This window comes from Castanea sativa, chromosome 3 (assembly GCF_040712315.1).
Source record: "Castanea sativa cultivar Marrone di Chiusa Pesio chromosome 3, ASM4071231v1".
In the NCBI taxonomy this organism is placed as follows: Eukaryota; Viridiplantae; Streptophyta; class Magnoliopsida; order Fagales; family Fagaceae; genus Castanea; species Castanea sativa.
This window is the reverse complement of record NC_134015.1, coordinates 18,886,564-18,900,794: the sequence shown is the minus strand read 5'-3', so window position 1 is coordinate 18,900,794 and position 14,231 is coordinate 18,886,564. Positions and strand designations below refer to the sequence as shown.

Sequence of the window (14,231 nt, the reverse complement as noted above, 5' to 3'; positions counted from 1 at the left end):
TAGTTTGCCAAAATTAGTATTTGGGTTTCATGAAATAGTTTGCCAAATTAGTATTTGGGCTTAGTAAAATAGTTTTCCAAATTAGTATTTGGGTTTCGTAAAATAGTTTGAGATTTTATAAAGATATTGCTGTGTAGCAACAGACTTAGTAAAGGTTCCGTGTAGCAACGGACTTAGAGGTGCCGTGTAGCAACAAACTTTGTAAGGTGCCGTGCAGCAATGGACTTAGAGGTGCCGTGTAGTAATAGACTTAGGGGCGCCGTATAGCAACGGGTTTTGTAAGACGTTGTGTAGCAACGAGCTTTATAAGGCGCCGTGTAGCAATGGGCTTTATAAGGCGCCGTGTAGCAACAGGCTTTATAAGGCGTCGTGTAGCAACGGGCTTAGAGGCGCCGTGTAACAACGGGTTTTGTAAGACGCCGTGTAGCAACGAGCTTTATAAGACGCCGTGTAGCAATGGACTTTATAAGGCACCGTGTAGCAACGGATTTAGAGGTGCCGTGTAGCAACGGATTTAGAGGTGCCGTGTAGCAACGGGTTTAGAGGTACCATGTAGCAACGTGTTTAGGGGTGCTGTGTAGCAACGGACTTAGTAAGGTGCCGTGTAGCAACGGGCTTAGAGGTGCCGTGTAGCAACGAGATTAGAAGTGCAGTGTAGCAATGGGCTTAGGGGTGCCGTGTAACAACGGGCATAGGGGTGCCGTGTAGCAACAGGCTTAGTAAGGTGCCGTGTAGCAACGGGCTTAGAAAAAGGGTTTGTTGGGCTTTTTGTGTCTTGCCCACAAGTTAAATGATTTCGGGCTTTTTTGTGGAGGAAGTATAATTTTGTGACCCAACGTTGTTAGCAAGGTGATGTGCATTTTTGTGAAAACCCAAGTTGGATAATATGTGGAATATAATAGGTAGTATTTGTGAGAGGGTCCAAGGTAATTTGTGGGGCTTATATATGTAGGAAATATTTGTGGGAGTCCAATAACATGGAGAATATTCAAGTAATATGTGGGAGATATTTATGTGGGCTTCAAAATAATTCTTGGGCTTGTGTGGGTATTTTGGAGTGGGCTAAAGAAATTAGGGCCCAAAAATTTGTACCTCAACAGAGAGTCTTGTAATTGTTCGTTCTCCAAACAGTACAAATATTTGATAAAACTATTGGAGATGCTTGTAGACACTCTACTGTTTACTAATTGTAAAATTAAGGCAAAACTACACTGTTAGTCCTTGAAGTTTACTTATTAAGTGCTTTTGGTCCTTTAAATTTCAAATGAGCACAATTGGTCACTAAAGTTGAAAAAATAAGTTCTATTAGTCCTTCCATTAACATAAGTTAGTTTTAAATTAGATAGAGAAAGGATAGAGAGTTTAGTCAATGTAACTGTTCATTTTTCAAACAGTACAAATATTTTGAAAAGCTGTTGGAGATGCTCTTATACACTCTACTGTTCACTGATTGTAAAATTAAGGCAAAATTACACTATTAGTCTTTGAAGTTTACTTATTAAGTGTTTTTGGTCTTCTTAATTTCAAATGAGCACAATTGGTCCCTAAAGTTGAAAAAATAAGTTCTATTAGTCCTTCCATTAACATGAGTTAGTTTTTTCGCTTATGTGTTTAACAAAATATTGATGTAGCATTTTTTTAATGGCATGGCAAATGCCAAAGTTGTGCCACATCAGTTATTTCAAAGCTAAATTGCCCCATAAGGTTTAGCTTTACTAATCATTTTAGTTTTACAAAACTAAACATTAATAAGAATTTAAAAATTGATAAAAAAAAGAATTTAAAAGGTAAAAAAATAAACTAAAAACTAAGACAACCATATTTAAAAAAACCCCAATCTCATCGTTGATTCTAGATTTCTTCATTTGAAACAAGTAGTAGTAGGCAGCAATGGAGAGAGGTTTGTGTGGATATGCATAATTAGAATCTCGAGTTCGGATCAACAAGTCAGAGGGGAGGGGCTAGTCAAATGCTCAAATGCATGTGTTTTGCTGGAGGTTGAGGTGAGAATTTCAGTATTTTCAAGAAGTAGCTATGGGAGATGATGAAGCCGAATCCCCAATTTGGGTGCAGTTCAAGATTGGAGCCGCTGTGAGGAAGAAGTCTAGAGTTGACGATGAGATTAGCGATTTTTGAAGATTTGGATGTTTTAATTAAAAAAAAAAAAATTTCTTATTTGTGTTTAATTTTTATAAATAAAATGAATTAGTAAAACTAAATCTAACGTGGGAATTCAGTTTTTAATAACTGATGTGGCATGGTTATGGCATATTCCTGTCATTAAAAAAAATGTCACATCAATATCTCTTAGACACATAAGTAAAAAAATAATAACAAAAGAGTCAATAATATATATTTTTTTTTTAAAATTTAAGGACTAAGTGTACTCTTTCAAAACTTGAGGACCAAGAACACTAATTGGGTAAACTTTAGGACTAACACTGTAGTTTAGCTTAAAATTAAAAATGAGATTAAATTTCGTAATCATCTTATTACATATTGTTTTTGTAATTCAAGCTGATTCGGTTTAACATCAATAAAATTACAGTGTTCTTTCTAAAAAAAAATTTTTTTATCACATATTTAAGAATAAGTACAACTACACTTAATTAATTTTAATAACCAAATTCAAAGTTTAGGTTTTATAAAAAAAGAAAATTAGGAGATTAAGGGCCCGTTTGGTATTTGTGTATAAAAATTAAAAATTATTACTTAAAAATATTTTTAAAAATACGTGTTATCGAAAAAGTGCGTAAAAATACATAAAATATTGTTTAAAAACTAAAAATTAATGTTTGAAAATACCACCCAAACACCCTAAGTGTGGTACAATCTATTGAATTTAAAGCAAAATATTGCCGTGGCAATCTAGAATTCGTGCTCAAATTAAATATCCTATTTTATTACTCACTCTGAGTCTCTCTCTTTCTCATCTCTTCTCCCTTCTCTCTCCTCTCTGTCTCTTCTCTATCTTCTCTTTCTCGCCTCACTCACTCCTCTCTCTCGGTTTGAAGGCGGCGGCGGCGGCGGCAGCAACGATGGAGATGGGCGTTGGGACCAAAGCATATCCCAGAAGTTGGTCATTCCAGGTAGTTTCTGGCCCTGCTGAGCATCCAAATTTCACATGTCTGGACTGCATCAACTTTGGTGATTTTCAACCTCAAGTTCTCATTGAAATCTGGATTTTTACCACCGCCTTCAATGATTCTAGTTGAGAGAGTCTCATCTGGGTTATAAGCAAGAGAAAATTTTGCATAGACATCTTGGTTATCATAGATACATATGTTGTGAAAGTTTCTAGCATGATGAACATAAATGTCTAGAATCCCTGAAAACTCGGATTCATCATCAGAATGATGACTCATTCTGTTTGAACTTGGGTTATAACGGAACCCAGTGGTTTGATTGAATGAATCCATTGCAATAATTGTATTGTAAAATGGCATGATATGATTTGGTAAAGTAGTTTTAAAATGATAAAATGAGATATTTTTTTTGAAGCAAACGTATGTGAAGGTGGGCCCTCTGAGACAACAGAGACGGCTAGACTTAATCTCTGCGTGGAATAAGAACATTGGTTTCTAAAAAATATCTCATTTGACCGTTTCGAAAGCTATTAATTTGATTGCACTTCCAGGTCTTGGTACTGGAGCAGCCTACATCTATTTACTGGGTCTCTTCTCTAGAATCAACAATTTGCTCTTTCATCAGTAGTCTCTTTGTGTTTGTGTTATCAGTCAAAAAGAGTTCCTTTACTTGATTATCAAAAAAAATCAAAAATCAAAAAGAGTTCCATTTCCAATTATGGCTCGGGCTCTTGTTTCTACCATCATTGACCAGCTTGGTTCACTCATTGCTTCAGAGTTCAAGGACCGGCTTGGTTCACTTTTTGCTTCAGAGGTCACGTCCATTGTAAATGTCGAGGAAGAAGTTGAAAAGCTTAAACTCAAATTCCAAGCAATCCAGGCAAAGCTCGACGATGCAGAGGAAAGGCAAGTGAAGGAGAAAGCTGTGAAGCTTTGGTTAGAAAGGCTCAACGACGTATCCTATGAGATGGGCGACGTGTTGGATGAGTGGAACACTGCCAAGATCAAAGCAGATATTGAGAAAAAAGAAGAAGCTGAAACTAGTACTGCGAAGAGGAGGAAGGTATTGTCCCTACCCAACTTGAATTCCTCAGTTTCTACTGTTTTTCAGCGTCGTGATATTGCTCTTAAGATAAAAGAAGTTATGCTAAAGTTAGATGAGATTGACAGAGAGGGGGATATGTACCAGTTTGTACTGACTAGTGGCAACGAAGAAGTTGTGAGATCACCAACTGATTCCCATGTAGATGTGTCAAACATTCTAGGTCGTGATACGGTTAAGGGTGATCTAGTGAGCATTCTATTGGGCAGGGGTAGTGAAGAAGAAAGAAGTCCCCATGTCATCTCTTTAGTGGGCATGGGTGGTGTTGGAAAAACTACTCTTGCCCAACTAGCATATAATGACAGTGAGTTGAATTTGGCCCATTTTGAGAAAAAAGGGTGGGTTTGTGTTTCTAATCCTTTCGATAAGTTTATGGTTGCCAAAGCAATCATTCAAGCTTTTGAAGGTGATGACTCCAACATTACTCAATGGCCGAGTCTAATGGATAAAATGTGTGAATTGATTCGGGGAAGGAAGCTTTTTCTTGTCTTCGATGATGTATGGACTGAAGACTCTATGTTGTGGGAACCATTCAGACTTGCACTCCAAAATGCTGCCCAAGGAAGTAGAATTCTAGTCACTACACGCAAAAATAGAGTTGCAGACATTATGGGAAGTGCAGCAAGGATCAATTTGGGGCAATTGTCTGACGATGACTGCTGGACGATTTTTAGTACAATAGCCTTTTCTGACAGGGATTCTATGCAATGTAAGGAATTAGAAGACATAGGTAGGAAAATATCAGACAAGTGCAAAGGCTTGCCCCTTGCTGCAAGAACTCTAGGGAGTCTCATGTGCTTCAAGAGTCGGAAGGAACAATGGGAGATGGTTTTTTATAGTAGATTGTGGGAATTGCAAGACATTGAAAGAGGTCTTTTTGGGCCATTGTTAATGAGTTATTATGATTTGCCCTCACCATTGAGACGATGTTTCTCATATTGTGCAGTCTTTCCAAAAGATTATTTCTTTTCTAAAGAGGATTTGATATCTATGTGGATGGCACAAGGTTATATTAAGTCGAATGCAAACGAAGAGAGAATCGTGGCAAGAGATTACTTTGAAATTTTACTCATTCGCTCTCTCCTCCAAGTTTTGGGGGATTATGGATATGCTGGCAATTTTATGAGGTTCAAAATGCATGATATAGTGCACGACTTGGCACAGTTCATGGCAAAAAATGAATGCATCACAATCAATGGTTACGAAGAGTCGGGGTCAATTCTTCAAAATGCTCGGCATTTGTATTTAGAAATTCCAAATAATGCTCAAATTCCTGAGTCCATCTATAGCGCAAAAACTCTACGCACCCTCATCTTTGTAGGTTATAGTGATCATAAATTGTCCGGGTTGTTCCAGCATTTTAGACGTTTACGGACATTAACTTTGGGTAGTCGATATGGTAAGTTAAAGGAAATTCCGGATGCAATAGAAAATTTGATACATTTAAGGTATCTCAAAATACGTAATTATCATGGTGACGGATTACCTGAAAATATCTGTAATCTATGCAATCTACAAATTTTGAAGATTAAAGTTGGTAGTGAAGATGGGTTCATGAAATTACCACAGGGGATGAGTAAACTGATTAACTTAAAACATCTTATTTTGAAAGAAGAAGGTTATTGGACCCATCAGTTTGAGTTTCCAAGAGGGATTGGGAGATTGAGTTCTCTTACAAAATTAAGTGGTTTCTATGTAGGTGGCAAGGATGATAACCAAAGATGTGAACTCGGAGAATTAAAAAATTTAAACCACCTTCAAGGAACTCTTAAAATATATGGATTGGGGAACGTGGTAGATGCATGTGAGGCCAAGAATGCAGAGCTCAAGAAGAAGATAGGCCTCCGTGATTTGGATCTAAATTTTTTTGGAGATAACTTAGAGAATTACGGAGGAAGAATGGAGACTGATGTATCAGTTCTGAATGCCTTAGAGCCACCTCCAGGCTTGGAGAATTTAGCAATTCATTGGTACTGTGGCACCACAATGTTCCCTAATAATTGGATAATGTCCCTAGCCAAATTGAAAAGGCTTACTCTGAGAGGTGGCCTAAATTTAGAGTGTTTACCTCCTCTGGGAATGCTTCAGTTCCTTGAAGATTTAGGGATAGGTTACGATTTTCCATTAAAAAAGGTGGGTGTTGAATTTTTGGGAATAAAATTTGAAAACAAGAAAGACGGCATGATAAAAATATTCCCAAATTTGAAAACTCTCCGGTTTATGTGTTTGCACAAGTGGGAAGAATGGATTGGGGTTGAAGGGCAAGAAGAAGAAGATTGTATTATTATAATGCCCCGTCTTCAAAAGTTGGTAATTCACCAGTGCCCAAAGTTGAAGTCGCTGCCGGACTTCCTTTTTAAAACTTCATTACAGGAGTTTCAGGTGAATAGCAGCTCAATTCTCCGCAAACGTTACCAAAGAGGGACAGGAGTGGACTGGCCCAAGATTTCCTACATCCCAAACATCAGGATTAATTATATTGAAGTGCAGAGAGATGGTCAAGAAGTTATTCGACAAGGTCACTTTTTCTGCTGCTTCTCAGTTCCTCCTTTTATTCTGCCAAAAAAAAAAAATCAATTAATATTCTTATTTTCTGCCAAAATTTCCCACTGGGAAATAAGTACTAACAACCTAGGTTGATGTATTTATCAAATTCTCAATAACTTGATTAGGTTATTTCATTTATGGTTTAATGTTTATGTGGATCTTGCCCATTTTCTTCATTTCAGCGATGATGAAGAAGAGTTTGACCAAGAATAGCTTGTCTGATGACGAAGAAGAGGGCCAATGATCTTTGTGGTTCACAAATTTCAGCTACAAGTAGAGATTTATGTGTGTCTGTATCCCTAAAGTTCATTCTTGGATTGATTAAGTGTTGCAGAAGTCTGATCCAGTCACAGGTAATTTCTTCCATATTAGAATAAATTATTAATTAATTATCCTGCTTATCTCTCAAAAACAAGTTAATCACAAAATTGTGCAATATCCATCAATGTAACTTTGTTATATTATATAAATTTGTGATATATATAATATATGTGACGAGAAATTTAGAAGTTTGTTGTTTCTTATCTTCTCTTTTAAAGGTATATCTACATATTCTTCTTAATCTTCTGTTCAGAGATAGTTTTTTCTTACTGCCTTGTCTGTCCATAAAAACCTCATGCTAAAGATTTACTTTGTTGGCCTCATTTTAAACCAGACATCAAATTCTGAAATGTGAGAAAGCATATTTTGTGCTTGAGCAAATATTTTGCTCTTGTTCAGTCTAGACATCCATGAAAGATCTTTCTTGTGCTTTGGGCCTTATTCAATCCGAACATCATATCATGGGGCTTTTTGTAGAAAGCTGTGCTATGACTTCAAAGATGCAACGCAAAAGCTTAATCTGGCATGCTGGTTTTCTTTAGTAGTCAATCTGATTTGGTGACACATGAAAAGCAATCTAGGATCTGTACATACTTCTTTATCTTTACTTTTAAGCTCTTGACATGTGCTCTTTTCTTGTCTTAGAGTTTGAAGTGTTTCGTTACATGGAAGGGTGAATTACAGGGGGTGACCATCAGGCAAGAAGAAGAAACTACAAATACATTGGCTTTGTTAGTTCGATTATATACTCTTCTAATGTAAAGGTTTATCTCAATATTTCTTCTCAATCATCTATGTGCTTTTCCTTATCATTTTCTCCATCCATAATAACCTCAAGCTAAATATTTAACTGTCTTTTGGCCTCATTTTAACCAAACATCAGATCCTAATACTTGGGAAATACATTTTGTGATGAAGCATATTTTCACGCATGAATTCACATTTGAGAAAAGGCCACAGAAAAAAACTGCTTTATCATTTCATATTGCAGCAAGTGTATTGAGAATTGCACTAATCTAATTCAAACAATTTAGGCAAAGATTTATACTGCTAATGTCAATCTTATGCCAAATATAGAATTAAGCCCAATTGTTTACATAATTAGGCAATGAACATAAGTATGCATGGATAAACAAAAAAATCAATAACCCACAAAAACACCAAAGTGTTAATGAAGAGGAAAACCTGAGAACAAGGCAGAAAAACCTCTCCGGGGCATCACAGCACCAAACGATCCACTAATGAGAATGGTAGTAGTACATATTACTTACAAAACCCTCCAAGCTAAGTAGTAACTAACTAACTAACTATGTACTTGAGCCTCCAACTCCTACTAGGAACCGATTCCTTGAATCCTTTCTTCTCACTAGCCTCCATATCTGCAATTGAGCCTCCAATTTCAATCTCCAATTCTCCTTGGCAATTTTGAGACTGTTCCAATGATTCCCAAGCTCCAATCAACACCAAAACTCTGAAGGTAGTAATGAGTGTAATGGTCTTAATCTCCTCTCATGAAATTTGACAATTTGAGAGGGAGAAGGTAGAGAGATTGATGAGGGTTAAAGATCTAGGGTTTTTTGGTACTATCTAGCTCTACAGATGGGAATTGGGTGTGCAAAATTTGTAGAAAATGGGATCTTATATTGCGAGGATATGGACTAGAATACCAGAGAAAAAATAACAGAATTGTCTCAGGTTCTCACAGTTTTGCTTGTACTAGAGGGAGGCGAATAGAGAGGCAAACTCTCTATCCAACTTTTTTCAAAATTTGATTTCACATCACATTTTGCCTGACGCTGCCAATTTCGGTAGGAGTGAAATTCTGCCACTTCCAACTTCTATTCCAACACTTATGGCACTTCACCTCACCATCCCAATACAAAAAACAACCCACATAATTACTTGAAAATGATAAAATTTAAGATCAATAGTTACAAATAATTTTTTTATCTAATTGTTCATCCACTAAAAGTCCTAACATGCATAATGGCACATTTCCTGTGTAATCCATGTTATATGGTGGAAGGTGACAGGTGACATAGTTGTACAATTTTCAACTTACGTAAATTCTATCCTTATGTTTTAGGGTTTGGAATTTGGTTTGCTAATTTTCATGGTTGCCTTATGTTTGGGGGGAGGGAGAGGGAGGGATTAGTGTACAGGTTTCAGAGATTGAATACAAAACCATGTAGTTTTCTTGTCCTTGTGATTCAAGAGTTTCCTGCATGTAAGAGGGGGAAGAGTGGGGTTTTAGCACTAGGAGTGGAGGGGATGGGCATGGGCTGTGAAGTCCACCCCCCCCTTTTTTTATTTATAATTTTCCGTTTAGGAAGTTGCCCAATTTGGGATGACAAGAAAAAATGGACACATCCAAATTAGTCACTAATATGTGCAAAAACAAACAGAAGGAAGAAGGTAACTTCATATTCTTCTTTATCTTCTTCTGATGCTGTTTAACCCATAGTCAATAACTTTAATTTCCAACTCTGAAGGCCATAGGAATGTTTTGGTCTCATTCATTTGGAACATAATGCAAAATTTTCTGTTCTCATTTGGCCTCATTCAATCTAACCGTCCTGCAAAAGGCTTAATGTACAAAATGTTCTGTTATAACTTCAAAGATGCTACAAACAAGCTTAATCTGTAATCTAGTTTTTTTTTTTAATTATAAATTTTATAAATGTAAATAACCTGTAATCTAGTTTTCTTTAGTCATCTGGGTTGGTTAAAATCAAACTGGTTAATTGTTTATAACACCTTTACTCAGCCTTCCATCCATAACTTTGTATTCTTGAAACCTGTTTTCAATCAACAAGTGATAATTCATTTTAAGAAGAGGGAAGCCCTCATATCTTGAACCTATAATTGCTAATCATCTAGTCTTAATGTTATGGACACATCCAAATTAGTCAATAATATGTTAATAAAAAATAAAAAAAAAGCAGAAGGAAGAAGGTAACTTAATATTCTTCTTTCTCTTCTTCTGATGCTGTTGCATTCGCTGTTTAACCCATAGTCAATAACTTTTCCAACCCTCAAGGGCATAGGAATGTTTTGGTCTCATTCATTTGGAACATAATGCAAAATTTTCTGTTCCCATTTGGCCTCATTCAATCTAACCATAGTGCAAAAGTCTTAATGTACAAAATGCTCTGTTATAACTTTAAAGATGCTATAAACAAGCTTAACCTGTAATCTAGTTTTCTTTTTTAAATATAAATAACCTTTAATCTAGTTTGCTTTAGTAGTCCATCTGGGTTAGTGACATATGAAAAAGAAAACTAGTTAATTTTTTACTAACACCTTTACTCAGCCTTACATCCATAATTTTGTATTCTTGAAACCTGTTTTCAATCAACAAGTGATAATTCATTTTAAGAAGAAAGAGAGAAGCCTTCATAGATTGAACCTATAATTGCTAATCATCTAGTCTTAATGTTATAGGGTTATTTATCAAGTTCCTAAGTCAGTAAATTGTGCCTTTTCATTGTCTCAGAGGCATAAGTGTTTCATGGCATGGGGGAGTGCATAGAATGATCACCATTAGATATGAAGATGTCAAATGTCTTGGGTTCATTAGTTGGATTAACAATCAGTCTTGGTATTGAATCAATTTCTTATTGGTTTTTTGTGACTTCTTTGTTTTTTTCTTTTCTTTTATTTTTTTACTTCTATCGTGTCTCACTCTGGGAGTTTTCTCGACAGTTTAGTTTGTTTCCTTGAGGATATACTTAATTACAGAACATTAAACAAATTAATGTACTCTATTTTATTTGCTTTCATCTCTAAATTAGTTATTGAATTTCCATTTTAAAATGCACCACAACAGTTTATCTGTCATTGCCTTTACTTTTCTGCAAATCTGTAAAACTAAAATTCAAGATATGCTTGCAATTTAAATTTTTAGTATTAGACACAGACTAATTGCAATTTGCAATAAAGGCCAAACCATAGCAATAGTACAAGTCTGAAAACTTACGTGAAAATTTTGCGTAGTCAGAAAATATGCTTAGTTACATCTAATGCAATGCATAAACAGAAATTGTAGTCTAATTAGCCTTCTGAAACTCTGTAGCTTACCTTTATGTATTTTCAACCTATTGAAAAGAAAGTTCCTTAAAACTGGGTTGTCATCTTAATTTGATTATTTTCTTAAGAGATTAATTATGAATTGGAGCATTGCATACTTTCTAGAAAAAACAGAATGAAATGTAGTGAAAATGGAAATTGGCTTTCATTTTTTTCTATTACAAAATCTATAGAAGAAAATGGGTAATGCGATACACTTTGTAGCCAACAGACTCTGAGCTATTTTTTTTGGAGGTAGTGATCCTAGAAGTTACACTAGAGTGTATGTTTAGTACTACAACATAATCTTACCTGCAAATCATGACAAAATTTTCTTATGCCATCTGTTTTATCCTCTTATTCCTTCGACTTGTTTATTATTGCAGGTTGAGCTCAAAACTATGGTCCATATGGGTAACCGCATTTGCTTAAGAGGGAAATAGTTGTGCAAATAACTGACAATTTATTTAGCACCATAATAAGGACAACAGGAGGTTTTAGTGACACCTTTGAAACTGTCTACAGCATTCGCCTTTTCATGGTGGTTTTCATAGTGGTGGTAGAGCTTGCATATTGTATTATATAGTGATAAATGATAGTGAGGTAAGTACTTGATCATGTTCTGGTTTTTTGTGGTGACGTTATATTTATTCCCAGTGATTTAGAATTCTTATATTTTTCCAGATTTGTTGAGAACTAAAGTTGTAGGCATTATCTTAAGTGTTGTAATCTTTATTTTATTAAAGTGAATTAATTGGATTTGTCCCATGGTTTTTCACTCTACACTAGAGGCTTTTTCGCATAAAATTTGGTGTATTCTTTCATGTCTGATCGCTTGCTTGATATATATTTTACTAATCTCTGAATTATTCAATTTAAACAAAACGTGAAGGTTTTAGAACTTCCGATGTCCCAACAATTTTTTTTCTTTATTTTTCAGGTAAGATAGTTTGCAGGTGACATATATTGAATGCCATGCCTCCTTGTGATATTATCAATGTTTGACCAAAAATATAAAGAGGTAAAGATCATAAAAAAGAGCTTGCAAATGAGCTCTGGCACAAATGGTACTTACTCTCCTTGTTAGAGTAAATTCAAGAGTTCAAGACTCACTGGTTACATGTGTAGCTTACCATAATACCTTCTGGATTTGTAAATTATTCCTTTGCTACAAAACATTTCTCATCGCAGATCTATCAGCATGGATTGCTATCTAATGGAATTCCGCAATCCAAAGGAAGGTGGATTGCTATCTATAGGAATTCCTCAATCCAAATGAATTCCTGAGTGGTTAAGGAAAATAAAAAAATAAAAAAATAATCCGAGGGAACATTAGTAGCAATATGATTTTGAATTTTCTTTTGGCATCAACCTGATCTATGTGTCCTCTCACTTCTAAAATTAAGCTTTTTATACTCTTGGGAATCTTAGGGCCTGTTTGGTTTGTGTTGAAGCTGTATTCATTTTCTGTACTCATTTTTGTTTCCATCTTTGTTTTTTTTTTTTTTGGTACCATTTTCTGCTTTGTCTTCCCCTTCACTTTTTTTTTATTTATGAAAACCACCAACAAAGAGAGAGAGAGAGAGAGAGAGAGAGAGTTCTTTGATGTGACAAGTCAGTGATAAGGAAAATAAAAAATAAAAAAATAATCCAAGGGAACATTAGTAGCAATATGATTTTGAATTTTCTTTTGGCATCAACCTGATCTATATGTCCTCTCACTTCTAAAATTAAGCTTTTTATACTCTTGGGAATCTTAGGCCTATTTGGTTTGTGTTGAAGCTGTATTCATTTTCTGTACTCATTTTTGTTTCCATCTTCTTTTTTTTTTTTGGTACCATTTTCTGCTTTGTCTTCCCCTGCACTTTTTTTTTATTTATGAAAACCACCAACAAATAGAAAGAGAGAGAGAGAGAGAGAGAGAGAGAGTTCTTTGATGTGACAAGTCAGTGATAGTGGGACCCATAGATTTGATTTTTTTACGAAAATGTCACCATATTCATTTTCAAGAAAATGAATACACCAAAAAATTGTATTCAGTTTTTATATTCAAATCTTATTTTTTGGGATATTAAAAATGAAAACTGAATACAAATACAAAGTCACACAATTTTTTTTGCGATAGGTTATACAAAAAACTGAAAATGAATACAAAATACACCTAATTTTTGCTCAAACCAAATAGGCCCCTAGTGCACAGGTCCCAAGTGGGTCAAGTCATCATGGGCTACAACTGAAAATTCAGTTTCCGAAACCCCACAACTTGATCGGTCGAGTTATGTCAAGTATGAATCAAGCTTCATTAAAGCTTGATCGATCACATGGAGTCAACGCAGTAAAGCTTTCATGATCTTGAGTAGTTTTCTTGTGTCTTGAATATAGTTTTTCAATACTAATTTAAACACTAAAAACTAAGGATTGAATTACATCAAAATATGTTTTAACTCAAATTTGCGAACACTTACAACTTTTGACTCTAGCAGAATATTTGTTCAACTTAATCAATTACAATAGATTTTACTAAACACAACAAAGTCGCATGTCATCAATGATTGCTTCATTAACAAACAAATTACTTGCAAAAAGGCTTGCTAGCGAAAGTTGAATGTTGTGTAAAAGGTTGAGTACAAAATTGTGGGAAAAATGCTTATACCTCCCTTGAACTTTAAGGTGGTGGTCATTACACTCTGAAAAGCTTTTATTTTGTTCAATTTACTCTATGAGCTTTCCATGTGCCAAATTAATACATCAATTATTCTCCCATTAATATACTAACAAAAAGCACACATAAAACTTAAAATACCAAAATCAATAATTTAAATCCAATGGAAAGAAGAGAGAGAAACTTAGGTCAGTTTTGAGAGAGAGAGAGAGAGTCGTACTAGAACCACTGCAACATCCCTCTTGCTGTTGATCTCACCATTTGTGATCCCGTCACCCCATTCAACCGCATATATTGGATATGCTATTTGATAGCCACCATTTTAATTGCAGAGAAACTAGGTCTTGATAAATTGTTGTGCTACCCAACTCACATTTAAGTATACCTTATTTATTTGTTCGGTTTTCTCTCTTATGTTCATTTTCCTCTCTTAATTTTTTAGTTT

The 14,231-nt window shown here is 35.1% G+C and overlaps 1 protein-coding gene across 4 annotated transcripts; it reads left to right on the top strand.

Moving 5' to 3' along the window:
* Positions 1 to 2,983: 2,983 nt before the first annotated feature.
* Positions 2,984 to 12,564, top strand: LOC142629981 (putative disease resistance protein RGA4). Of its 4 annotated transcripts, none has more exons than XM_075804037.1 (5): positions 2,984 to 6,706; positions 6,918 to 7,088; positions 7,702 to 7,820; positions 11,511 to 11,727; positions 12,065 to 12,564. In XM_075804037.1, the coding sequence occupies exons 1-2, from the start codon at positions 3,805 to 3,807 to the stop codon at positions 6,977 to 6,979; spliced, it is 2,964 nt and encodes a 987-aa protein (XP_075660152.1). In that variant the 5' UTR covers positions 2,984 to 3,804; the 3' UTR covers positions 6,980 to 7,088; positions 7,702 to 7,820; positions 11,511 to 11,727; positions 12,065 to 12,564. The 4 variants fall into 4 exon arrangements, with proteins under 4 accessions (XP_075660152.1, XP_075660154.1, XP_075660153.1 ...); XM_075804039.1 differs by lacking the exon at positions 12,065 to 12,564 and adding an exon at positions 10,553 to 10,657 and having other exon boundaries at positions 7,702 to 7,814; positions 11,511 to 11,907; XM_075804038.1 differs by lacking the exon at positions 12,065 to 12,564 and having other exon boundaries at positions 7,702 to 7,814; positions 11,511 to 11,907.
* Positions 12,565 to 14,231: the final 1,667 nt, after the last annotated feature.

Bases quoted from the DNA above. Each gene is read 5' to 3' on its own strand.
- LOC142629981 (XM_075804037.1), top strand. From the start codon at position 3,805: ATGGCTCGGGCTCTTGTTTCTACCATCATTGACCAGCTTGGTTCACTC. The intron at 6,707-6,917 runs GTCACTTTTTCT...TCTTCATTTCAG, and splicing joins TCAAGAAGTTATTCGACAAG to CGATGATGAAGAAGAGTTTG.